Source organism: Trichosurus vulpecula, chromosome 4, assembly GCF_011100635.1.
Source record: "Trichosurus vulpecula isolate mTriVul1 chromosome 4, mTriVul1.pri, whole genome shotgun sequence".
In the NCBI taxonomy this organism is placed as follows: Eukaryota; Metazoa; Chordata; class Mammalia; order Diprotodontia; family Phalangeridae; genus Trichosurus; species Trichosurus vulpecula.
The window spans coordinates 155,313,482-155,341,232 of NC_050576.1; the positions used below are offsets into that span (position 1 = coordinate 155,313,482).

The 27,751-nt window shown below is 40.6% G+C and overlaps 1 protein-coding gene across 2 annotated transcripts in view; it reads left to right on the forward strand.

Annotated features, from left to right (window-relative positions):
- TRIM67 (tripartite motif containing 67) overlaps positions 1–27,751 on the forward strand; it is a 77,240-nt gene that overhangs the window by 40,090 nt on the left and 9,399 nt on the right. For both annotated transcript variants that reach the window (XM_036756338.1, XM_036756339.1), the window contains 7 exons: positions 2,914–3,009; positions 6,571–6,693; positions 8,702–8,812; positions 13,216–13,375; positions 15,789–15,934; positions 20,278–20,416; positions 23,961–24,264. In XM_036756338.1, coding sequence (XP_036612233.1) covers positions 2,914–3,009; positions 6,571–6,693; positions 8,702–8,812; positions 13,216–13,375; positions 15,789–15,934; positions 20,278–20,416; positions 23,961–24,264 — 1,079 coding nt within the window. The remainder of the gene's footprint in view (positions 1–2,913; positions 3,010–6,570; positions 6,694–8,701; positions 8,813–13,215; positions 13,376–15,788; positions 15,935–20,277; positions 20,417–23,960; positions 24,265–27,751) is intronic.

Genomic DNA, 27,751 nt, shown 5'->3' on the forward strand with positions numbered 1-27,751 from the left:
TTCAAATTTAGACCCTTTTGAGTTTAAGTCTGGAATACTGTTCATTTCACAATGCAGTTATGCAGGAGGCAAGCTTCTATAAAGAAGTTCCAGAAAGGTATGGCAAAATTTACAGTTGATTAATCTATCAAGCGTTATTAAAAGGGGACCTAGGACTGATCTATGAGTGTTGCTAAGCTGGAAGCATAATGTTATATCAGAGAGATACCATGCTATCAGACAACCTGTTCTTCTGAGCCATTGCCAGAAACTGAAGCCCGGGCTAAATAAGTCCTTGGTTTGACCTCTTCTGGCAATTCTTATGCTCCTCTATTCCACATGTCACCCTGAGGACTCTCACTCAGAACTTAATTCTTGACCTGACTTACCTCAGGGAAGGTGAAGAAGAGATGTGGCCTCTTTTCCTGAGCATAGCTTTATAAAGCAGTCTCATCCACATAAATCTCATCTGTTTCTCTGTTTCCTTGTTCCATGGGTTCGATGCATCTGACATTTTGTTAAATTACCATAGGATTTCGACAAGACCTTAGGAATAAAATCTAACCCTTTGATTTTACAGATAAAAAACTGAGGCCCAGGAAAGTCAAGTGACTTGCCCATGGTCACACAGACAATAAATATCAGGATGCAATCCCTGATTTTCTGACTTGAAATCCATTGTTTTCCCCATAACTGTACCATATTGGATGGCATGTTTGTGATTTCTGAATCTCTACTGATGAGAATAGGTAAAATGACTTCTCAGGCTGGAAAAAAGAGCCAAGATTTCCCCACTTCCAGGCAAGGGTTCCCTCTATCTGTTACCTCTCTTTCACTTGATCATCAGCAAGGAGTTCAAGCTATCCAGGGCACATATATTATGATGTTCAAGAAGCTGATTTTTAGATTCATTAGAGCCTGAGCCACCTTTCAAGCCCAAACTGGCACTAATGAGTATAACTAACAAGTCAGACTGTAAGACTGTGACTAGCAGGAGAGTGCCTACTGAACTATGAGGTTTTCTTCCAATCCTGCCAGTCAGACACTCTCAGGGTATTACCATAACCACCTCCCAAGTTTATCATGCATTGTTTTTGTATATATTTATTTACATATGTTTTTCATTAAAAGAAACCTATTTTCTCTTTTTCTCATCCCCCACCCCATTGAAAAAATAAAAATAAGTTCCTCATAATAAATATGCACAATCAAATAAAACATTGCCTCATCATCTGCGTTCAAGGGATATGTCTCATTCTGCACCCTGAGTCTATCATCTCTGTGTGAGGAGGTAGTAACATGCTTCATCACTGGTCCTCCACAATCCTGGGTGGTTATTGATTGATCATTGTTCTTGAAGCCTTCAAAGCTTTTTTTTTTAAATGCTATCGTCATTGGATAAATTATTCTCTAAATCTGCTCATTTCATTCTTCATCATATTTATAAATAAATTTATAAAATTTATTCATCACTTATAAAAGTCTTCAAAGTTGTTCATTTTTATAATATTGCTGCTATGGTATAAATTATTCTTCTGATTCTGCTTACTTCATTTTGTAGTAGTTCACAAAAGTTTTTCCATGCTTGCTTATTTGAAGGCATCTATTTCCTCATTTCACAATAGTACATAATAGTGTACAGTACCAGTCTATTACATTTGTATTCAAATTTTCAACTCAATTAACATTTATTAAGTGCTGTGCTAAGTGCTGGGGAGATAAAAACAGGCAAAAGACAATTCCTGTCCTCAAGGAGCTTACTATCATATAACACATTTGGTTCAGCCAGACTGTTTTCCTGGTTCTGCTCTCTTCATTCTACTATATCAATTTATGAGTCTTCCCATGTTCCTCTAGATTCTTCATATTTATTACATTTATTTACTATATAATAATATTCCATTATATTCATGTACTATAACTTGTTTAGTCATTCCTCAATCTACAGTAACTCACTTTGTCTCCAATTCTCTGTACCCCCAAAACCCCCATTAATATGTTGCTCTATGTTGATATCTGTTTAGAGAAGCATGGATTAAGTATAAATAACCATAAAGAACACTCATTGTCCTCCACTTGCTGACCTCTAGTCCCTTCCAATGCTAAGATTCTATTATTCTTCATTTTATTCTTCCACAATACTAGTAAGAATCAGAAGGATTGGCAACAAATTGACAAGCAGCTGGTGCTGCATGCTTCCACTGTGCAAAAGCTGTGCCTCTTAAAGTCCCGGGGGAAGGACAGCTGAAAAGGACAGGATGGGAGAGCTGTAGTGTAGCCAAATAGGTCCCCTTGCCTCTCCTCCTTCTGATGACTAATTTTTATTAAATTTATAATACCCAATCTCTTTATTTATATTATTTCTATTTATCGTTTGTGTATGCCATATACCTCCTATTAGATTGCGAGCTCCTTGAAGGCAGGAGCCTATATATTATCTGTATGTCCCCTACAGTGACTAGTGAACATCATAGATGTGACCATGTGAAAAATGTTGAATAATGGTTTTATGAGTCTTTAAAGGCTTATAACACATTCCCACCCACCCACCTCCCCAATCACCTTGTGAAGTCGGTAGCTTAAGTACTTAAGTTCAAATGTCATTTTCTATACACTAGCTGGGTGATCATGGCCAAGTCCCCTAGTCTCTAGGACCTTCAATTTCCTCATCTATATATAAAAAAATAATAGCAGCACCGCCCCCCTCACAAGACTACTGTGGCTCTAAATGATATAATATATGTCAAGGTCTTTGAAAACCTTAAAGTGCTATATAAAGATCAGCTATTGTCATGTATGATTGTATCTACAATATTGGCTGAGCTCTGCAGAGAAATGTGCCCTTTAAATGGAAGAATTTCTTATTAAGTGTAAATTTTGCCCTCTGCTTATTTCTAATTTTTCTTTCTTCCATATCTGTATATTATGGTTTAGGCACAGCTATCTCAAGCATTGAATGGTGTTTCTGATAAAGCAAAGGAAGCTAAAGAGTTCCTAGTTCAGCTCAAGAACATACTTCAGCAGATCCAGGTAAGGATTTCCTGGGGCCCTTTGAGGATGACTCCCCTCAAACTCTCTGCTGGGAGGGAAATATTAAGTGATGAGTCAGGAATAGCATAGCAGGTTCATTTTTGAAGATCGTGTTGGTTATAAAATGAAGCTGTAGGCTTGACCCTTGTAAATATGACAAAAGCAAGATATTGACGATTACCTGACAGCTAAGAAAAGAAAGGAAATTTATTTAAATAAAAACTAACATAAAGTATCATGACTGTCATAAGGAGGGTGGTAGAAGGAGCGGGGCAAAGGATCTGCTTTCAAATGCTGTCTCTGATGCTGACAAATTAATTAACTTTATTGAGCTTCAGGTTCCTCATTTGTACAATTAGGGAGTTGTATTAGATGACCTCTGAAGTCACCTCCAACCCTAGATCTTTGATCTATAAGAATATTAAAGTTAGGAAGAACCTTTAGACCCAAAATTATTCATCAGTAAGATAAAGGGGTTAAGCTAAATGACCTTTAAATTTCTTTTCATCTAAAGGATGACATAAATACAGCTAGATCAAGAGTAGTGTAAATAATGAATTCCGTAAAGTGGTAGCATTATTCAAATTTGCACTGCACATCTCCATTTGACTAAAAGCAATTACCATATTTTATATAATTATTACTTTGAACCAGTGGTGGGGAACCTGCAGCCTCGAGGTCACATGTGGCCCCCTTGATCCTCAAGCGTAGCCCTTTGACTGAATTCAAACTTCACAGAACAAATCCCCTTAATTTGTTCTGTGAAGTTTGGGTTCAGTCAAAGGGTTTCACTTAAGGATCTAGAGGGCCATATGTGGCCTTGAAGTCACAGGTTCCCCACATCTGTTTGAACTGTACTGATTTTAATGCTTACAACCATGTCCTAAGATTCATTATTCATACTAATTGGTACCTGGCTAGTACAATAAGAGCATCTCACCTATTACTCATTTGAAAGCATCTATTTCCTCATTTCACTTCCCTCATTTTCAGAGAAAGAGAGATCATATATGATACATTATTTTTCAGTAGTTGATAAGATCTGTAATTCTGTAGATTATAGGACTTACTCCATTGATGCAGATTTCATGACTTTCTAGGGCCAAAAAATTCCTCTATTGGTAGCCAACCTTCTGGTGATAAGGCTCTCTGAATTTAGCTGGGCTGGTTCTTGGATGACAGGCACATAGTTTGTCAGAAGGTCTGTACTTGAGGCCTTTACAGATTGAAAAGACCTGCACATGCTTACATTCCACTATGTGACAACTCAAAAATAGGTTTATTCCAACAGAAGTGGTCAGACAGGATTTTAGTGGCAAAAAAGTGGTATATAATAATGTGGCACATATTCTGGAGCTAATTTCTCAGCCCTTACTCATGCTGCAAGACTACATCCCCAGAGTTGACTACTCCATCCCCTCAGAGCTTTAGAAAAAAGGTTGACAAACTATTGCTGACATCTACCATCCGTGAGCTAAGAATGGTTCTTATAGCTTTAAAAAGTGATATTGTATTTTAAAATATAGAAACCATCCTTAGCTGACTGGCTGTACAAAAACAGGAGTTGGTTAGGTTTGGTATTCTGGCTATAGATTGCTGACCCCTGCTCTAGAATTAATCCTGAAAGGGGGCACAGTGTTGTAATGTCATTTCTCATGAGCCCCCACCAGTGTGTTTCACCTGATTATCAAATTATATCAGTTAGTCAAACTTGATTAGCTTTTAGAAATGGATATTTACCACAATGCTATAGTTGGTACAAAACACTCCCCCTCCCCAAAGTCTACAACACTGTACCACAAGTACATATGGAATCCAGGGGAAGGTGTACTCAAGCTTAGAACATAAAGGGGGTATCTCACAGATTCTGAAAGTCCTTTTCTCCCTTCTGTGAAGTCCTTATGATGTTCCCTTTGAAACATTAGGATGTAAGTATGGTATGGTATAACTTTTCTGCTTTGGTTGCTTGGCCTTTTCTCCTTGAGTCCAATCGGCTCTTGGATTCTGATGTAGACACTGCCATTAGCTGTTCTGGGAACACTGCTCAGATACCAATGAAAATTCCAAATATTCTGAAGTTCTGAAGTTCCCAAGGTTCTCCTCTAACCAAGGTGAGGAGTGGATGGGAGACCAAGCTTGAGGATGAAGCCCTCTCCTCCTCCTCAGCTTCTTCCTTTTCAGGGGCTTGGATGAAAGGTTTCCAGCACAAACTGCTAGACATTCAGTTCCTTGATTACAAATTAGCTTGATGGTTTCATAGAAACCCCATAGAATATGACCAAGTCTCTCAATAAATCCAGACTTCCTGCCACACCTAGTTGAAATGCCTTTTAAGAATGAGTGATTCAATGCGTATCTATCTTCTGATTGGTTAATTATATAAAGATGTGTTCTCACCTGATAATCAGGGGTAAGTGAGGTGAGGTGGCTGACTCAGTAACTACTACTCCTTTGCAGTAAGACTGTATACACACACACACACACACACACACACACACACATTCAGAGAGAGAGAGAAAGAACTGCAAGAGACTTTAGAGATCATCTAGTCTAACCCTCTCATTTTATAGATGAAAAAACTGAGAACCTGAGAGAGACTTGCCCAAAGTCACATAGGTAGTAAGTATCAAAGGCAGGATTTGAACCCAGCCTGAGAAGTCATTTTCCTTTTCCTCATTCAGAGGCAGTGTTCTTTCCTCTGTAACATGCTTCATGTTTACATGTGTATTATGTATATATTCTGAACCTAGCATATGCAGAATGAGAAGCCATGTAACATGATGGATAGAGGTCCAGCACAGGGCTCAAGAACACCTGGGTCCAATTCCTACCTCTAATACATATTGACTGTATGACCATATGCACTTAATCTTTCAGGGTTCAAGGAAATTCTCAGACTATAATTTACAAGCAGTCACCAATCCACAACAATGAAAGCTGTTTCCATATTAAAATTCCCTATACCCATGAAATCAAAGGTCCAAATAAACAAAAGACACAATAATTATAATTCACATTTAAAGGATACTTCAATATGTTCTTTTATATAATCACATGCATACTGTAACATATTTTGTATTTTCATAGTTACATGAAGCACTTTCCTTAGAGAGGTTAAGCAGCATCACCAGGGTCACATAGTTAGTAAGGGATTTTTTCAAGGTCAAGGGGCTGGTAAGTGACTGGTCCTCTGATTCTGAGTTCATTAATCTTTCCACTATATCATAGCATCCTCCAACATATTTATAGTCATGTTTACATAAATAGATCATTACTTTTGTTAAGCTTTAGTCTGTTAGGCTTTCAAAAAGGAATGAATTATAGGACCATTGAGTTGTTAGAGATTCATTAAAGACTAGCCCTCTTAACAAACTGAAGTAGGTAGTTGTGAAGTGTTTCAGGCCACAGGTTAAAAAGGAGGATGGGGAGGAAACACAAAGAAATATGACATTGAGAATCCACTTAGATGCTGAAGATACAGGGGAATTGAGAGAGATAAAACCTTATAGTAATAGTATTTCATTTTGACCTTTCTCCTTGATAAACCCTGATTTCCTCCAGGAAAATGGGCTAGACTATGAGGCCTGCCTGGTTGCTCAGTGCGATGCCCTGGTTGATGCTTTAACTCGACAAAAAGCCAAATTACTCACCAAGGTCACTAAAGAGCGGGAACACAAATTAAAGGTGAGTGACTGGGGGCCTGTTTCCTTGGGAGATATCAACTAGAAGAAAACTGTTTTTCAGTATCCATTCACGGTCTCCAGGGAATAAAGAGTTCTAATGTTCTTTGTTGTTGTTCAGTCATTTCAGTCCTGTCTGACTCTTCATGACCCCATTTGGGGTTTTCTTGGCAAAGACGCTGGAGTGGTTTGCCATTTCCCTCTCCAATTTCATGTTCTCAGCAAATCAGAAAATATCACATCAACCACTTGCCCTTTCTACAAAAACATTCATAAGGGTATACCAGAGGCACATCTCTCCTTTTTTAGAGCCCACATGCTTCAGGCTCATGTCATCTAGGAAGCTTTCACCTATTGTCAAACTCACCTGTCCCACTACAATCTATAAATACATAATTCCAACTCTTTCTTGCAGTTGTTGCATTTACCTGTACTTCCATTCATTACATAAGAGCCTCTATCTCGACTATTTAATACAAGCTCCTTGACAGCGTGATCTGGGTCTGCTTTTAATGTGTATGGGCTTTGTGGTGGAGACCCACTCTGGGCACAAAGAAGTCAGGTACACAATGGAGGTTTTCTCATTGTTGGCTCCTAAGATCCACCCAGGAAACATGGGACAATATACATGCATGAGACTGCAGCTAGGACTCCCCACTCATATCCACACTGTGTACAATATTACAGAATAAAATTTTGTCAAAAGAAGAAAAAGATATAACATAAATCTTGAAAGACGTATGCAAAGACGCAAGAGTAACCCTCTCTGACAATGTATTTTTCTTATAAGTTCAGCTTCAGGCTGCTTGGCCAGATGTAGACCTGAGTTCTACATCTAGTTTTCCCATGTGACCTCAGTCAAGTTATTTCCTGTTCCTGGGCTTTAGTTTGCTAATCCATAAGATGAAGAGTTTGGGCTAGCTCAGCATTTCCCTGTATTCCACAGCCTGATGTTGCCTGTGATGCCAATAGATCACATGAGAAAATATAAATGTGAATCGTTTTTTTTTCCTAAAATACTAAATACAAATTGTATTTATATCAAAATACTCATCATTTCCAGAATTTTTCAGTATAAAAATCTACTTTATTTTTCTACTTTGATTAAAAATTTGCCACTTCTCTTTATCTTTGGGGTATTCCATAACCCCAGCTTTGTAGATTGGGTTTTGTCAATGTATTTCAAGATCCAAAAGGTCCTGTGACTAAATTATTTGGAGAAAATAGAATAAATAATTTCTAGGGCTTTTGGGGGGGGGAAGGAAAGGCAATTGGGGTTAAGTGACTTGCCCAAGGTCACACAGCTAGTAAGTGTGTCAAGTGTCTGAGGCTGGATTTGAACTGAGGTCCTCCTGACTTCAGAGCCAGTGCTCTACTCACTGCACCACCTAGCTGCCCCCTAAGGTCTTTTTAGAGCTTTATAAGCCTATTGCATATATGAAGAAACCAAAGTCCATTGAGCTACCCATGGGTAAGCCAATCACTGCTGCTTTGGACCATCTCAGTTCTGCTTTTTCTATATTCAGGGTTCAGAAAGGCATATTTGGGTGCCTAATCCAAGATCATTGGGGAAAGGCTCAACATTGTTTCCCACCACAGATTGCATGCAGAATTCAGGTGCAAAGATAGAAGACTGCTGGGCAGCTGTCCCCACTTATTTTTTTAAAGTTACTGTTATTACTGTCCCTATCGCAGCCCTTTGTTTTTGTTGTTGTTCAGTCGGTTCAGTCACGTCCTCCTCTTTGTGACCCCATTTTCTTGGCAATGATACTGGAGTGGTTTGCTGTTTACTCCTCCAGATTGGGAAACTGAGGCAAACAGAGTTAAGCAACTCTGTCCAGCTAATAAACATGTGAGGCAGATTTGAACTCAGGAAGATGAGTCTTTCTGACTTCAGGTCCAGCACTCTATCTACTTTGCCACCCAGCTGCCTCCAGCCTTTTGTTTAATTCTCTTCCAAAGGCAGAAAACCATGGCGATACCCCAGTGTGAATTCTTTTCCTTTTTTGCAGGTGGTTTGGGACCAGATCAACCATTGTACATTAAAGTTACGCCAGTCGACAGGCCTAATGGAATACTGCCTAGAGGTGATCAAAGAAAATGACCCCTCTGGATTTTTGCAGGTAGGTGTCTTCATCATGATCTTTGCTGGGGGAAGGAGGGTGTTTTCCCTCTCTTTTCTACCAGCACTGCCTCCATTCATACTTTGTAATTTAAAATAAAACCCTTTTCCATGGATTTGGAATTATATTGATTCTCTTTTGCTTGCTATTAGAAGAACATTGTATCATAATATTCTAGAGGTAGCTACAGGTGGTACAGTAGATAGAGTACTCAGTCTGGACTCAGGAAGATCTGAATTCAAATCTAGCCTCAGACGCTTTATAGCTATATGACCCTGGGCAAGTCACTTACCTTCTATTTGTCTCAGTTCCCTGGATAATAACAGCATTTCCCTTGAGGAGTGTTGTAAGGATCAAATGAGATATTTGTAAAGTGCTTATCATAGTGCCTGGCACATAGTAGGTATTACATAAATGCTTGTTTTCTTCTCCCCCTTCATAATGAAAGAAAGAACACTAGCATAGAAGTCAAGTGAGCTGGCTACTTGTTTTGGCTCTTATGATAACTAGTGAGCATAAGAAGTCACTCAGCCTCTCTAGGCCTCAGTTTTCTTATCTGTGAAATGGGGGTTACAGGACTGAATGAGTTTAAAGTTTCCTCCCAGCTCTGACATCATATGATTTTACATTTTTGTGTTTTGATAAACATACTTCTACTCTTTTGCCTAATCCTCTATAGAAAAGCCAAGGATCAGGGTAAAATGACCTCTGTAAAGCAAGTTGAGCGTAGTCCAGTGATGTCAGGCTGCCTAACAGAGTGTCCGCTGATGGCAAGTCAATGCTGTTATTTCTTCTCATGTTTGAAAGGGCAAGTTCCCACAGGACAGGACAGAACAAATTTCCAGTTGTCCTCTGGGGTAATCCTGCCTCATTTAGAATTTGATCCCTAGCATAGCAGACCAGTTCAGAGTTGTATAATTTCTGGAATACAACAGTGATGCAGGTGTAAGTGTAACCTTCTTTCTATAGAGGGAATAATGAATTACCTTGATTATTCCCTAAGGACTCTGCTAAGACACCTGAAAGTTACTGAGAGCTACTAATGCCTTGTCCATTTTCCCAGGAACCAAAGATTCCTGGAATCTTATCCTGCTTGGCCTTAGGTAAGAGCCATCCACTTCTTGGCAGAGAGGTGCTGGGTTAGGGCTGTAGAACAAGACATTTTAAGATGTGGCCAAGTTAGTTGGGGTCTTTTTTAGCTATATTTATTGTCAAGAAAGGGTTTCCATGGAGAAGTGGGAAAATAAGTTAGTGGATGGTAATAGGAAAGAAAAAAAAGGAAAGAAAAGGGTATCAACAAAATATTTTAAAGTACACGGAAGAACAGAAGAAAACAAGAATTTCCAAGAGGACCCAGTCCCTGGTACACAATAGGAAGTTAATAAATTCATGTTTATTGATTTATTGACCAAAATAAACAGGACATGTTTATTACTGCCAAGTTAAATTTAATACACACTTTAAAAACATAAATTGTATTTACAGAAGTTTGTAATTTCATACAAAATGCTGTTTTTTGTTCTTTATATACTGAAATGTTCATATTCATTGGTAATTGTTAAGTACATAATTTTTAAAAAATTAAGTCAAGATTCACTCTCTTTTGATAGAGAGCAGAGTCAGATACAAAATGGATGATTTCAGTTACATTAAATTAAAAAAGATTTTGTACAAGTAAAACAAATGTAGCCAAGATCAGAAGGAAAGCAGAAAATTGGGGGAAAATTTTTATACAAAGTTTCTCAGATAAAGAACTCATATCTCAAATATATAAAGAACTTTGTAAAATCTATAAGAATATGAGTCATTCCCCAATTGATAAATGGTCAAAAGATATGAAAAGGCAGTTTTTAGATAAAGAAATCAAAACAGTCTTTTAGTGTTCTACCTCCTATTTTATGATGATTCTCTTCCTTGGCCTCATATTGAAAGGATGAATTAATGAATAGTGGCTCTGATTGTAAAAAAGGTAGTATTATTTTCCAAATAGAGTAGAATGTTTCCTGCTGTCAAAAAAGGCCCCTTCCACTGAGACTGAGGAGCACCATACTGGATAGGTGTTTCTCCCTTGCAATTTGAACTAAAACCTTTCCTGGCATCAGTCAAAAAGCATTTATTAATCACCTCTTCTATGCCATCTACTGAACTAAAAATTGAAGAAAAAAGGTAAAAATGAAAGTCTTTCTCAAGCAAATGAAGAAAATTATATGAGTGTATATAAATATGTATATTCACAATACACACAAAGTAAACAAGAGCTAACTTTTGGGAGGGTGGCACTAGCACCTAGGGAACATCAGGAAAGGCCTCATGTAAGAGATGATGAATGAGGTGACATTTAAAAGAACTAGTAATTCTAAGAGGTAGGAGTGAAGGAGTACAATCCAAGCATGGGAAAAAGCCAATGGAAAGGAACAGGGATGGGAGATGGGATGTCATATGTAAGGAGAAGTAAGAAGTCCAGTTTGGCTGAATTGTAAATTGGGTAGTGCTGTGCACATGATGCTAATGGCATTGAGAGCATAGAGTATGGAATGGCCTTGAGAAAACCAACTAAGTAAAATGAGATATAAGCGATTTTCAGCAGCTCAGTGTTTATTTTCTTTTGCTCTTAAGAATCTACTTGACAAAATGTGGTTGTTCCCCACTCTACAAAACACTCAACTAATTTTTAAAAAATTGAAATAAGGATTAACCTTGTGTTTCAACAATCTGGCTAGCAGCTGTTATACGGGTGAAAGACCAACACAAGCCCAACAACAAGCATGCTACCAGCACACTGCAAAAGCCCAGGTTCTTTTGATCTGCTTTAGTAACGAAAGCAACGTTAAAGGGTTGACAAGTTTACTTTAATCAAGCATACAAATATCACTCACTTAGTTCAGGGAAAAAAGCCAGCACCCTGAACTTCGGAGCAAATACAAACAAATTACAAATATTGACAGACAGGCCAAATACAATTCATAGTTACCAACATCTAGGTTCAGCCCTGGAGCTCGTAACAAGGGCTGGCCCAGAGTCACAGCATGCCACCATGGCTGTGGGTAAGAGCTCTGAGAAAGAGAAAGCCAACCCCTGGTTTTATATCTTTTTAAGGGTCAAGGGTGAGTCTCCCATGCGACTCACCCATGTGACCTAGAATTGTCACAACCACTCACCCACATGACCTAGAATCGTCAACCAAAGGGTTGAACTATCTCTATGGAACCTGAGATGCTTGAGAGTTTTGCCTTGGAGGCATTCACCTATATCCCTTTTAAAGAAAGAGAAGCTGAAGAAATACCCTCACCCTTCCCATGAACCTATTCCCAGGCTTATGACCACTTTCACAGTTTGGTGCTGGAAGAACTCTTAAGCTCATCTGGAGACAGAGTTTGGAAATGCTGCTGTCTCAATAGAAATGAAGCTCCTTGGAGCAACACTGACCGTTGCTTCAGAGCCTTGGCTCAGAGTGCTGGTGAGAGAGCTCCAATGAAAGCTCAACATCCTCCTTCACCCACATGACCTAGAATCATCACAACTACTGACCCACGTGACCTAGAATCATCATGAAGAGGCAACTTAAACCCACATGGTCTAAAAGCCTCTGATGTCCCAAACATGTCACTCAAACTCATGTGTAAACTAGGCCCTCCCCTGAGGCAAGGAGATCACCAAGGACTCCCAAATCTAATCAAGGAAACAAAGGCCAAACTCTTCAAGGGCACTTGGTTGAACTGAGTACTAAAAGCCCATTTTGTTTACCAACACACCTTGCTATAAAAAAATGTATTTTATTTCACAGAATGATTCACTGCAGAGTTCCTTTAAATACTAAATGTCATATTTCAAATGTGATTCCATTTTCAAGATAAAATAATACTAGCTAGCATTTACATAGTACTTCAGGGTTTGCAGTGAACTTTACATGTTATCACAGTTGATCCTCACAACTCTGTGAGGTAGGTGCTACTATTATCTCAATTTTATAGATAAGGAAATTGAGGCAGAATTGGTTTGATTTGCCCAAGGTCACAGACCTAGTAAGTATGTGAGGCAGGATTTGAACTCAGTCCTCCCGGCTCAAAATGCACCATTCTCTCTGCTGTGTCACCTGGCTGCCACATTTTCTCATAAGGCTCATGAGGTGAAGCAGTCAGAAACAAAGTTGAAATCTCCGGCTGTGGCTCTGTTTCTCTCTGTGTGTCTCTGTTTCTGATCTGTCTCTTTCTGTCTCTGTCTCCCTCCCTCTCTCTGTCTCTCTCTTTCTCCCTCTAAAATATCTAGGGTACGTGAGACTAAACAAATCACTTAGTGGTTTCCTGTCCTTGATCCCTGAAGGCTGAAAATAAACCTATCCTCTCAACTTTCCATTTATCCTTCGCTTTAAAGATTCATAGCCCAAACCTAATGGTTTCTTTAAGATTTCAGATGCTCTGATCAAGCGTGTCCAAGTGTCTCAAGAGCAGTGGGTCAAAGGAGCATTGGAGCCCAAGGTGTCTGCAGAGTTTGACTTGACCTTGGACAGTGAGCCTCTGCTGCAGGCTATCCATCAGCTGGACTTCATCCAGATGAAATGTAGGGGTGAGCTTTGGTTGGGCATGTATTTAATGCTTCTTCTGTTGAACGTTTGTTCTGTGGCAGCATTGTAGTAATGACCAAGCTCAGTTCTCTGAGACCCAAGGTCTCCTGTTTAAAAAAAAGTAGGGTTGGAGTGGCTGGGGGATAGAGATATACTGAATTCAATCAGGACAAAAGACCATTGCCAAGGAGAGAAACAGAGCATATTGTTGACTTTGGATTAATAAGCAAAGAAAACATAATCTCATAAATTCAATAGGATGCCTTAATAGAGCTGCTCAGAGAATCCATGCAAATAGTCCTGTTGTAGTAAGGAATGCAGCAGAAGTCCCTAGTGGAGTTCTCTACTGCTTCTGGTCTTCAGAGAAAGGCTACTGGAAGCTTTGAGTATCTTTCCTCCCCAAAGGCTTAGTTTTCATGTAATGAGGGAGAGGAGGAAAACCACTCCCACTCAGCTCAATCTGCTTATTATTCCAGTTGTATGTTTGGAAGAATGAATAAGGAACTTGAGTCAGTAACTAAAGCACCAAAGGTTTGAACTATCTCTATGGAACCTGAGATGCTTGAGAGTTTTGCCTTGGAGGCATTCACCTATATCCCTTTTAAAGAAAGAGAAACTGAAGAAATACCCTCACCCTTCCCATGAACCTATTCCCAGGCTTATGACCACTTTCATAGTTTGCTGCTGGAAGAACTTTTAAGCTCCTCTGGAGACAGAGTTTGGAAATGCTTCTGTCTCAATAGAAATGAAGCTACTTGGAGCAACACTGACCATTGCTTCAGAGCCTTGGCTCAGAGTGCTGGTGAGAGAGCTCCAATGGAAGCTCAACATCCTCCTTCACCTATGGGACCTGGGACTGGTATTATAAGGAAGGGAGTCTACTTCAACCTTCCCAAAAAACTTGGTGAAGGCAAGAAGTTCTGTGCTGATTGGTCCAACTACTGTCTTCCAAAAGGAGAGGGGAGATGACAGTGAGAAATTGATTTTTAAAAGGAAAAAAAGCAGAAAAATAGTCACAGGACAAAGAAATAAATGCAAAATGGAGATTTTATTCAGTTTTTTAATGAGGGACCAGAGGTGTCAGTCTATGTCTACTTGTCCCTGAACTCACGGCTTAACTGTATTCCAAATCAATTTTAAGCAAACCAAACCATGAACCCCAAACTGAAAAACCTGAACCTGAGCTAAAAGTATTGTTTCAGTCAACCGATTTCCCAAAGAAGTAGCTCTAATCTATTAGAATCTGCATATTTTCTTTTAAAAAAACTTAATTGAATTGGGGGAAAAATCAAAATATACTCCCAATCATACTTGAGGGGATCCCATTCCCATTCCTGATTCTAAAGCACTCTGATACTTAGAGTCAAGCCTGAGGCAGATTGGTCTTGAGGAGTGAGCAGAGACAGCATCTCCTAGAAAGATGATGCTGATCCCTGAAATGAGCTGATCCACTGGCACAAGGGCAGCACAACCCTAGGCACACTGGGGATAAGTGGCAGGCAGGAGTATGATTCTTTGGACCACTTTCTACCTGAGAAAAGGGTCCCTTCAGGTACCTCCCTTCTCCATGGAGGAAGGGTACTCTAGGGGCCTGATTAAACTCCTCCCAGACAAAGGAGCAATGCAACTCCTGGATAGGGGAAAGGGTTTAGCTGGTAAGAAGTCCCTCTGACCATGATCATCTTTGGAGAAGGAGAATTTCAGGGCCTCTGGTCCTCTCAGGACAAAGGTCTAGCAGGGCCTATGCTGGGGACGGAAAATGTGTTTCAGACTGGGGAGAGAGGGAACACAGCTCCAGGGTAGCCCCAGGATAAGCGTGGGCTAGAAATTAGTCTCCTAACCATGATCTATCACCATCGATCCTGACTAAATTTGCCTTGGCCACCAGAATTCCTATTTAGGACTGCTATTTCTATACTTAGTTCACCATCTTTATGACCAAGCTTCTGCCTTAAGGCTACTTTGAATGTTTTCAAATTAATATCCTTCTGAAGGGCATACTGGAAAGGCCTGGGCTATGAGTTGGCAGACATGTTCAAATCCCGGCTCTGCCACTTAATTCTTATTTGACTTTGGGGAAGTCATTTAATCTTTCTGGTCCTCAGTTTCTTCATCTTTAAAATATGGGTGTTGGAACATATAAACCTTAAAGTCCCTTCAAGTTCTGATATAAAGGGCCTAACCAAAGGTGTATATATATATATGTTTGGGATTCCCGACGAACTCCTTGAGGATGCAGACTTGCAGACTGTCAAGGAGAGATTCAAAACCCAAATAGGTTTTCTGTGGCCATGACTCCCAGTGGTTGGAGTTATCACTTGGGTGGGGGGAAGGGACAGATTCTAGGATACCTCTTTTTGATGTCAGATGGGAAAGGATGGGTTTACACTAACCTGTGCTCAGTTCCTGTCGCAGTGCCGCCTGTCCCCTTACTGCAGCTGGAGAAGTGTTGCACCCGAAATAACAGTGTCACTCTGGCCTGGAGGATGCCACCTTTTATCCACAGCCCTGTGGAAGGCTATATCCTGGAGCTGGATGATGGGGATGGTGGGCAGTTTCGGGTGAGCTCCTCCATTCTAGGAGTCTGAATGGCATGGGGATGATAATGGTGGTGGTGGTGATGATGATGATAATCTAGATAACTTTTCTCTCTGTGCCAACAAAGCAAGCATTTTTCCAGGAACTTTTCCCTGGATTCAACTTTTGGAAGTTAGGAGACCCAAGTTCTAATCTCAGCTCTGATGCTATCTAACTAGGACATTGAACAATTTACTTAACCTCTTTGATTAACCTCAGTTTCAATATCTGTACAATTGGGATTGAACTAAATGACCTATGGTTCTATTCTTACTCTAAAGTCAAAGGGAACTAATATGAGATCTTAGAAACAGGGTGAATCCTAATACCAAGTCAGTATCTGACTAAGGAAAACTGGTTTCTGATTGATATCTGGCTTACAGGAAGACCAAATAGTGTGTGGTGTTTAAGATCATTTTAAGAAGTAACACAGAATTCATAAACAATATCAGGCATATGAGGAAGTCATATGCACATGCATAATTCTAAGTTTCCCTCTATTTATCTATGGAGCATCACCTTTGCCAGCCCACTTAAATAGTACCCTTTTCTGAATCTGCAGCATTTATTGTGTGTACTATTCATATTGCCCAGGGGAGATAGCATGGGGTGATGGACAGAGTGCTTGCTTGACTCAGAATCAGAAAGACCTATGTTTAAATCTCACATCCGAGCGAGCCCCAAAAAAGGGTGGAGAATATGCCGAGATCACAAAGTTTTTACCTCTCCAGAGACATACTTAGCAGTTGATACCCAAATTATAAGATCCTTGTCCAATGATCAACAAGTGGACAGACTAATGGAGAAACTGAATTATAGGAATGTTGATATTCCTGATCCAAATGAAACCAGAAGTCTAAAATGAGTTGTAGCTAAATGGCCAAAGAGCTCTCAAATTCTCTTTGGAAAGGCAAATGAAAGAGCTGGCAGTGTGGGCTTGAAAGTACATCCAAAGACAAAAAGAAACAGCATTTCACAGGACATTTGGTCATTTTTTATTGAAGTGCTCACGGTAAGCTTATGCAAAAAGGCTCCCATGAAGATAATTGCAGTTTATGTGACAATTTTTTGTAGAGAATAAGGAAGCAGAAATTCTACAAATAATTCATTATAACTCTTCTCATTTGAATCAACAGATAATTTTGTACTCCATAACTTCACTGAAAAGGTAGGCATAGGGAAAGACAGTGAAAAATGTCTTGGAAAAGATGGCTTTCATAGAAGTAAGAAATGAGGGGTCAGAGGCTTGTAGAAAATAGAGAAGAAGCCTCATGGCTACATATCAGGAATGCTTTCTTAATAAGAGAGTCAGATCTATTTAGAACGTGATGAATGCTAAGTGTTATCAAAAAATGAAATTGTTTATATTTTGACACACAGGAAATGACTGGCTACCAATGTAAGAGTCATTGTCCACTCCACTCCAATCCAAGAAGCATTTATTGAGGGCATACCATATGCAAGAGGCTGTGGTAGGCACTAGGGATACAAAGACAAGACAAAAACTATATTGCTGCTGTTCCTATCTATGTACAGTCAGACCAACAACTTGATAATGCAAAGATCAAAATCAATTCCAAATTAGAAGAAAGGATAAATATGAGAAGTGGGCATGGAGCACAATTGAGGCTGCTCCAATGTGAACTATTGAAACAAGCTGTTCACTAGGAAATTGATTTTTAAAAAGTAGGCATCTACATAGACCATCACCATTTCCTAAGGGAGTTTAACTGATACAATTCAACAGCTATAACAAGAGAATTTTAAAAGCATAGATTCTATGTAAGCCAGAAAACATTTGATTTCCTTGTCAAAACAATAGGTAGCAGCAAGAACAACCCTGGCTTAGTGTATAAACTCATTTGCAAAAATCTTACAGAAAAAGATAATAGAAGATTATGAATAGAATTGCCTTATAAATTATCGAGAAGCAACAGATTGAAAGAAAAGTTTACAGAAAGATCACTTGTCAAAAGGACCAACTAAGCTACAGCACTCCAAAGACATTTAGAGATGAAATTGGGTACGAGACAATGAACAGATGGAAAATGGATAAAAGGCTGAGTATGTTAGTACAGTCTTGTAATCCATGCTACTAGAGGAGGATGAAGCTGGGAGATTGGTTGAGTTTTGGAACTCTGAGCTACAGTAGGACTGAAGCCAATTACATGTCTGCAGAAGTCTAGCATTAAATGGTAAGCCCCAAAGAAGGTGGCGGGGGTGGCGAATGCCACACAGCCCAAGAAGGAACAAGACAACCGAAGTCAGAAATGGAGCAGATCAAAGCTTCCCTGCCCATTAGTAGTGATATTGGGCAATGTGAATGATCATTGGATCATTACACTTCCAACCTAGGCAAGAAAGAGAGATCTGGGTAGAGAGGGAGAGAGAGAGAGAGAGAGAGAGAGAGAGAGAGAGAGAGAGAGAATGGAAAATAGCTATCACTATGAATGAATGAATGAAAAATAATTTCAATGCTTACTATGTGCCAGACATTGTGTTAAATATTGGATATACAAGCAAGCAAGTCCCTTCCCTGGAGCTTATATTCTAATAGGAGAAGACAGGGGCAGCTAGGTGGTGCAGTGAGTAGAGCGCTGACTCTGGAGTCAGGAGGACCTGAGTTTAAATCCGGCCTCAGACACTTGACACACTTACTAGCTGTGTGACCTTGGGCAAGTCACTTAACTCCAATTGCCTTTCCTTGCCCCCTCCAAAAAAAATAGAAGACAACACATAAAGGAGAGTGGTGGCCAGGGAGGAATGTTTTGGACCAGGAAGTCAGAAGTTGTAGATAGGGGCCAAGCACCCTTACCCTAGCCAGCTCTTCAAATATAAGGGAATTCTGTTTCTTCCAATCATCTCCCAACAAAGTTACACCTCTTTTCTTTTTCTCTGGGGAAGGGGGAAGGCAGGACAATTGGGGTTAAGTGACTTGCCTAAGTTCACACAGCTAGTAAGTGTGTCAAGTGTCCGAGGCCTCATTTGAACTAAGGTCCTCTTGACTCCAGGGCTGGCGCTCTACTCACTGTGCTACCTAGCTGTCCCAGTTACACCTCTTTTCAAAGCAAAGATGCAAAGCCTGCCTTTCCCACTCTGCTTCTCCCTCTTAACCAGACCAGAGGAAAGTAAAGAGCAATGAAGGCAAAACTTGAGAAATGTCCCTTTTCTCAAGCTGAAGATGGCACTAGAGGATAATACTGCATTTCTTCAACCAATCAGCTCTCAGCAAAGCAGTGTCTCTCTTCTAATCAGCACAGTTCCCAGTGAAACAGCTGCAGATCCTTCCTATAAGCCTTGATCAGCTCTCCTCAGCTCCTGTACTCTTGTATAACCAGCTGCTCTTGTTGCCTTCTGTATCTTCTTTCTCTGACTCTTTCTCTTCTATTTCTATCTTTACCTGATCATCTCTTTCTCCTTTTTTTTAAGCTCCTTCTTCCTAGCTCCTAATCCCTCAAATAAGTACTCATAAAACGTGATCAATTTGCAACTTATGTGAAAATCAACCGTTGTACTTTTCTCTCAGTTATGACCCCAAAAGCTCTCACATGACAATCTCCTGTTCCCCAGTTATCTGATTTATAATTTATCAACTGTATCTTTGGAAACACTGAAAATAGTAATATACAAATGAGCTAATGGATATAGTGGCCTAAATCCAATGACCTTAGCCAATGATCTACCTTCAAATAGTTCTTCCCAGTACATTTATCTGAGGGGCAATTCTCAGATCCTCAGGAGCATCTGAATCTCCCCTCAACATTTTTTGTCAGAGGCTATTTTCTTCTTTAAGCTGATTTTTAAAATCAGTTTTCTGTGCCAAAGCAATATTCTTTTTCTGCCACCAGAACATTTTAGTAAATTTTTTTGTCCTATTCCCAGTAGCATAGTGCCTGGTACATGGTAGGTGATTAATAAATTACTGTTGGGTTGAATTGAATTGAATTAGAAAACAGATACTATTAGCCAGAGGAGGTTATCAAGTCAATGTAGGTCAGCCAGCTTGATGTTACTAAGTACTCTGAAATGAGGACCACCTTTAATGTCAGGCTGATCCTCTGGTTTGAGGTGGCCCAGGGCAATAAGACATCATTGATTGTTATGATTCTTGTTCCAACAATAGCTACTGTGAAGATCTGTGAAAGTCCTGGGATCATAAGGCTTATAGTTGAAAGGGAATTTAGATATCATTAGATCTACTTCCACTCCCCACCCCCAAGGAAAATCTTAAGTTACTGAATTATTATCTACTTATTGCTTTTGTGCAATTTCCTAATTGAGATTTACAAATGGGGGGAAAAACTTAATGGTCTTGCCTCTCATTTAGGAAGTCTATGTTGGCAAGGAAACCCTCTGCACCATTGATGGCCTTCATTTCAACAGTACATACAATGCAAGAGTCAAGGCTTTCAATTCCTCTGGAGTTGGGCCTTACAGCAAAACTGTTGTTCTCCAGACATCTGATGGTGAGTCTTATTTACATTTTTCTTCAAAAGATGACAGACATGGCCCCACATGTCTCTGGTTTCCTATGGAATATTTATTTCCCTAAGAATGCAGACCTGGACTGCATTTCATCCTGAAGGTGGGATGGCCTGATAGCAGCAAACATACACTGTAAGGAAAACATCAGCAGCTTGAACACAGAACTAATGTGTTGTTATATTTCTTGTTCAGACATAAGATAACAAGATACCTACCTCATCTCATCCTAAGAACTCATAGAAATATCCCCTCCCATGTCTCTATCTAACCCTAAACAGTAACCAGAATAGCTATCCTTTAGTCTCTGAAAATCCAGTAGTCCTAGAAAGTTGGGAAGAATCTCTTAACGTACAAGCCATGTTGGTGGGCTAGGGATGGAGCAGCCTGGGTGGTAGGGTTGTTGCTGCTGCTGCTGCTGCTGCTGAATGGCATTAGATATTCTAAGGTTGAATGGGTTTCAGTCTCCAGGGCTTTAGCCCTTTCTCCCCACACTAACACATTCATCAAAAACAAAGTGAAAAGAGCTGAGATGTGACAGCTGGCTTTATTTAGCCTAAACACCCATCTGTTTTTTAGGTCATGTGAGGACATTTATAGATAATCAGATCTTGATTTTCCATGCCAGTAGATGGGAACAATACCAGGGATAGAGAACCAAAATCCAGGGATGTTTTGCCTCTACTAAATCAAGGCCACAGCTTCCCTGCTTCCCCAGCTGCTGTCCCTTCATTGCCCCACAGTGCCCTACCCCCTATTGCCCATTCACTGCTTACTGTTCATAAAGAACTAGGAGCTCCAGATTGTAACCCAGGTGCATATGCTCCCAGGGGAGCGTAAGAGCCCAAGAAGCAGTAGCAATAAAGGGGGAAACTGGTGAATATTTTTTAACAAACTATCTCAATCAGTGCATAACTTTGGCACCTTCTCTGTAATGGATAGCATTAGACTCTGGAATGGAAAACCTGGGGTCTTGAGGTCACATGTGGTCCTCTAGGTCCTCAAGCATGGCCCTTTGATTAAATCCAAACTTGAAGTTATCATTTGGATTCAGTTTGAAGATTCAAGTTGAAGTTTAGATTCAGTCAAAGAGCTGCACTTGAGGACCTAGAGGGCCACATGTAGCCTCGAGGCCCAAGGTTCCCCACCCCTGCCTGTGGGTACTCAGGGGTTTAATGTTGCTAGGATCACACAGCCAGAATGTGTCAGAGGTAATAGTAGATCTCCCTGCTGGATGCATATTTAAAATATGCCAGCTTATAAAACCACTAGACAACTCCAGAAATGTTTACCAGCCTCCTTGTGATGGGTTCTGTTCCTCACTGTGTAAAGTTGGGCAAATTGAGTAACCTCTCCATGCCTCAGTTTCCTCATCTATAAAATGAGGAGGATTAGAGTAGATTCCCTGGCCTCAGACATTTAGTAGCTGTGTGACTCTGGGAAAGTTGTTTAACTCTGCCTGCCTCAGTTTCCCAGTCTGCAAAATGAGGATAATCATAGCATCTATCTCTCAAGATTGTTGGGAGGATAAAAGGAGGTAATATTTATGAAGCACTTTGCAAACATTAAAGTACTATGTAAATGCTAGCTAGTATTACTTGCCTACAGCCTGGTTCCTCTGATAGCTGGGGAGCTGCATGGTACAGAGTCAGCAGGCCTGACTGACAAATAGTTGTGAGACCTTGTTCAGTCTTTTCATTTCTCTAAACCTCAGTTTCCATTTCCCATGTCCATGTACAAGCTATAGCCCATGACCTGTAATGTTTGTTCTCTCTCTCTTTCTCTCTCTCTCTCCTCTCTTTCTGTCTCTCACTCTCTCTCTCTCTCCTCTCTTTCTGTCTCTCACTCTCTCTCTGTCTCTCTCTGTCTCTGTCTCTCTCTCTCTTCACTTCCAGGAACCCCTAGCTACCTTCAAGGCTCGGCTCAAAGGGCTATATCCTCTAAGAGACCTTTCTTGGTTCCCCCAGTGCTTCCCACCACCACCACTCCCAACTATTCTGTGTTTATTTTGTACATACTTTTTATTTGTCTCTGCCTGTGTTACTTCCCCTAGGAAATCCTTTGTTTTTGTCTCGTATCTCTAGTGCTTAGCACAGCCCCTGTTCCGTGTTGTTGTCATTCAGTCGTTTTCAATTGTGTCCGATTCTTCATGATCCCGTTTAGGATTTTCTTAGCAAAGATGCTAGAGTAGTTTGCCATTTCCTTCTGCAATTCATTTTACAGATGAGGAAACTGAGGTGAACAGGGTTAAGTGACTTGCCCAGAGTCACACAGCTAGTGAGTGTCTGAGGCTGGATTTGAATTCAGGAAGATGAGTCTTCTTGATTCCAAGTCTGGCACTCTATCCGCTCTGCCACCTAGCTGCCTACCTGTTCCATAGTAGGTGCCTAATTAGTGCTTTTGGGGATTGAATTGAACTGGAGAACAGTCAGATTTGGTCTCTGGATTTCCAGAGAAAATTAAATGAAACATAGAATTATAACATTTTAGAGCTGAGAAGATCCTTAGATGTTGTCTAGTCTGACTTCCCTCTTATAATTAATTACACCATCCCCCTACATTCATTTGTTACTACTATGTGCCAGGGACTATGTGAGGCATTGGGGATACAAAGACTTGCCCTCAGGGAGTTTACAGCTTCCCTGAGGAAAACAACATGTACACATATAGGTACATACAAAATAAATGAGTAAATAAAAGGTAATGGTAGGGGAAGGGCAGAAGTACTAGCACCTGGAGAGAGATGAGGAAAACCATAGGCCTGAGCTGAGCATTGAAGGAAACTAGGAATTCCAGGAGGCAAAGATGAGGAAGGAATACCTTCAGGTATAAGGGTCAGCCAGTGCAAGGGTATGTGGAGATAAGATGGAGAGTCAAGCATGCAGCAAGTTACAGTCCAGGACAGCTGGACAATAAGGTGTTCAATAGAGAGTAATGTGCAAGAGGCTGGAAAAGTAGGTTGGGACCAAGAGGAGAATGATGAGCAGAGGAGTTTATAATGGATTCCAGAACTAACAGGGAGCCACTGGAGTTTTATTGAGTAGGGGAGTAGGGATCAATATCTTAGGAAAAATCACTTTGGTAGCTGTGGGGAGCCCTTTTTCTGTCAGACTGAGAAGGGAATAAGGATTTATATGGTGCTTATTTTGTGCCAGACACTGTGCTAAGCCCTTTTTATAATTATTATCTCATTTGATCATCACAACAACCCTATTGGGGTAGGTGCTATTATTAACCCCATTTTCTAGTTGAGGAAACTGAGGCAAACAGAGGTTACATTTCTTACCCAGGGTCACACAATTAGTAAGTGCCTGAGCATGAATTTGAACTCAGGTCTTTCTAATTGTAATTCTAATTCTATCCACTGTACCACCAACTGCCTCTATGCTATTTAAATTCCTTCTCTTTGACTCTGACTCTCTCTCTCTCTCTCTCTCTCTCTCTCTCTCTCTCTCTCTCTCTCTCTCTCTCTTTCTCTCTCTCTCTCTCATGCTCTCACTCTAACTCTCTCATCTCCTTCTGGTACAGTGGCCTGGTTCACATTCGACCCCAACTCTGGCCACCGGGACATCGTCCTGTCAAATGACAACCAGACAGCTACGTGTAGCAGTTATGATGACCGGGTGGTGCTGGGCACAGCAGCTTTTTCCAAGGGAGTCCATTACTGGGAATTCCTTGTGGATCGATATGACAACCATCCAGATCCAGCTTTTGGTGTAGCCAGAGTTAATGTGGTCAAGGATATGATGCTGGGCAAGGATGACAAGGCCTGGGCCATGTACGTGGACAATAACCGAAGCTGGTTCATGCACTGCAACTCCCACACCAACCGGTGAGTGGTCCTGGGCTTGACTATCAGCTCTCCCTTGTAATCTGAGATCACTGGGGTCTCTCTGAATGAACATTCCCATTTGAGTGGTGTCCTTCTCTTCTGTTTTATAATCATCATCATTTGGGATTTTGGGAAACATTTTAGTCACTCTTGGTCCCTAATTTCAAGAGAGAAAAGTGGAGACCCAGAACACAAGTAGGAGGAAGTGATTACTTGGGGTACCAGGAGCAAAAGATGAGTTGAGAAATAGCTACAACAACCAAATACATCTTCCTTTATTGTTTCCTATTCAGCCCATCTCCCCTAAAGTCAGCCATGACAAGGACTTGTTCCCTGGCTTTAAAAAGTCTCTTGTGAATTGAACTTCCTCATTTCCTGAAACCTTTTCACTTTAACCCCAAACTCACTTCCTTCAACTTCACAGTTCTTCTTTAATTAAATGGCTACCCTAGTCAAGTACCGTTAGTCACTAGTTGGTTCCTGTTCTTCGGTATCTTATGAAAGATGGTTTTCCTCCCTGACTTTGGGATGGCATGCTTTGCCCAGCATTTATTGTGTTCTAAGGTCTGTTCTTGTGCTTCCTCTAGCAGGGATTACCCAGGGGAAGAGGGTCTCATTCCTTTTCACTTTGCAAATAGGCTCATTGTACCTAGATCATTAATGTAGTGCTGGAAGCCATCTATAATTTACATGTGAGGAAACTGAGGGTGCTCAGTCAGATGATGTACCCAAGATCACAGAGATAATAAGTGTCACAAGAAGGATTTGAAGCCAGTCTTGTGACTTCAGAGAGAACTTTTTTCCACTGTGCTGTGTTGCTGTCTATCTGCCTCCTTCTGCTTGAGTATAAGGCAACAGAAATAAGTTACAGGAGATAAAAAAATACCTAAAAAAGACCATTTTTTTATCTTTATGTATCCCTTAGCATTGAGTGTAATGCTTCTTTACACACTATACACATAAAATAAACAGCAAGCTCTCACCAAATAGTGTTGGAATCAAATGAGTGAAAGAAAAGATTTTTTTAAAAAGAGTATGTGAATTAAATTAGGAAGGTTATTGCAACCTTTGGCAGAGGGCTGCCTAAGACCTGACCAGTCTAAGGTAGATTGCAGCAGGGGAGATTGGTGTTCTGTTTGGCCTGGTTGAAGAGAGGTATCTGCAATGCCTGGAGTCACTCCAGTATTTCATGGTCACCTTGGTCACTCTTCTTAACCACAGTGAATGTGACAGCACCACCCTGACTCCTCCCTTCTCTACTCAGTGCCCTCTTTCCGTTTCTCTGGAGAGATTTCATCTTTAACCTCTGCCAGAGTATACAAGGGATGGAAAATCACTGAAATCAGTCACTGTGCTCTCCTCTGGCCGAGAAACCTAGAAACAGAGAGGGAGAAGGCCCCAAGCCACACTCTGCTTCTAGATTTTCTGTGTGCTATTCTCTTCAACCATAAAAGACAGAGTGAATTAGAGAAGTCTCAAGAGCAAGGCTGGAAACTGAGTCTGCAAAAGGAAATTCTTTGGTTTTCTCTGTCTTGCTTGGCTCATTCTGGTAAACCCCTTCAAAATTCTCCCAGACACTGAAAGGAGTCATCTTTTCTTATTGGGAAACATAGGCCTGGAAGAGAGAAGCAATTTGTCCAAGGCTACCCTGATGGTCCAGAGAAGAACTGAAAACTGTTGAAACCGCCTCCCCAACCTCCTTTAGATAGAGCTGTATTCTTCCTAGTGGCATGTATATAGCTGTTTTTAGGGGAGAGGGATCTCAGTTCATTCTACTCCTATACCCTCTGGCCCCCACACCCTACAAAGTGGGCAACCATCTTCTGGCTCAGATCCTTGAGGACATGTCATTGTTCCCCCGTTTTCTGTAGATATGAGAGATTTGTCCAGTCAGGATCTTAGTTAGCCTTTAGTAAGGAAATGGAGACTGGGGAGATTTAACAGAATTGTAATTTGCAGAGAACCCAATAACCTCATGAGTACCACTGGTTTCAGTTTCCTCCCTCTTGAGATCGTTAAGCTGTGAGAATGGGGCCAAATAAAGAATTATTGGCAGCATATTACTGAAAGGCCATGGGAGAAGATGGAGGGAGAGAGGCAGTCAGAATTTCTTCTGTATTTGGGGCTACGGACTTACAGACGATACTGCTGCAGAAGACTTTCAGGCAACAGGAAGGAGACTAGTAGGGGTAGGGATGGAGCCAGTTAAATTTGGGGAAGAAGGATGTTTGAATCTGTTCAAGACAAAGGCTGGCTTCACCTACTGGAGTGTGGGCATCTTAGTCACCACGCTATTAAGCACTTCCCTATCCTGTACTGCCACACTGTGGTCTATATTTGAACAGCACTGGCTCTGACTGTCTATGCAGCATGCTCAAGCTTTGCCATTCTGTTCCCAGCACTTGGTGCAGGACCCCAAATCCCCAGCTCCAGACACATCCTTGTCCTGCACTCTGAGGGAGCCACTCCGCAAGCAGTATTAGGAAAAATATAATTCCGAAACAGACAAGGTCTGTCTTCAGTTCCTCCAGTTCCCCTCTCAAAGCTTTCCCTCCCCCTTCATTCTAACCTAAATTCATTCCTTTTTCCTTCTCCAAATTAAAAAATCTTTTAGATAAGGGGTGAACTCATTTGTACTAAGGTATAAATATTTAAAATATCATCTCTCAGGAGAGGATTTGAATTTTTAAAAGATACCAATGCTAAAATAGTTCTAATATGTTTTCAGGCACCAGAATAAGTTGATGGGTGGAATTTTTTTTCTATATGGGAGCCTTAGCTCATATCATCAGTGGAAGTTAGGTTGATAGGAAGATTTATTTCGAACTACTCAATCGACAAAAATTTATTAAGCTCTTACTATGTTCAAAGTATTATGCTAAATGCTAGGGTTATACACACACATATACATACATATATACGTGTGTGTGTGTGTGTGTGTGTGTGTGTGTGTGTGTGTGTGTGTGTAGGCAAAAACACAGACCCTGCCCTCAGGAGCTCACATCTTAATGAACTAATAATGGAAAAAGTTAGTCAATACATAAACCATGACTCTTAATTACTCTGACTAGAGTCTGTCTAGCAGGGGTGGAGAGCCAGCAGCCTTGAGGCCACATGTGACGCTCTAGATTCTCAAGTATGGCCCTTTGACTGAATTCAAACTTCATGAGGTTTGGATTCAATCAAAGGGCCACACCTGAGGACCTAGAGAGTCACATGTGGCCTGAGGCTGCAGGTTTCCCACCCCTGGTCTAGAGTTTAAACTCCAGCCTGGGGAGGAAAGAGCCTAGGTGCTCAGACAGAAGTAGTTATGGGTTGAGTAAAGAACTTTGGCAGCTTTTTCTGGGAATGTGGTTGCCAGAGGAGAAATGGCAATTTCTCTCAAAGGAAATGAGACAGGGCCTAGATGAGTGAATTAAAAAAAAAAAAAAGCATTTGTTAAGCACCTACTATGTGCCAGGCACAGATTAAGTTCTTACTCCCTACT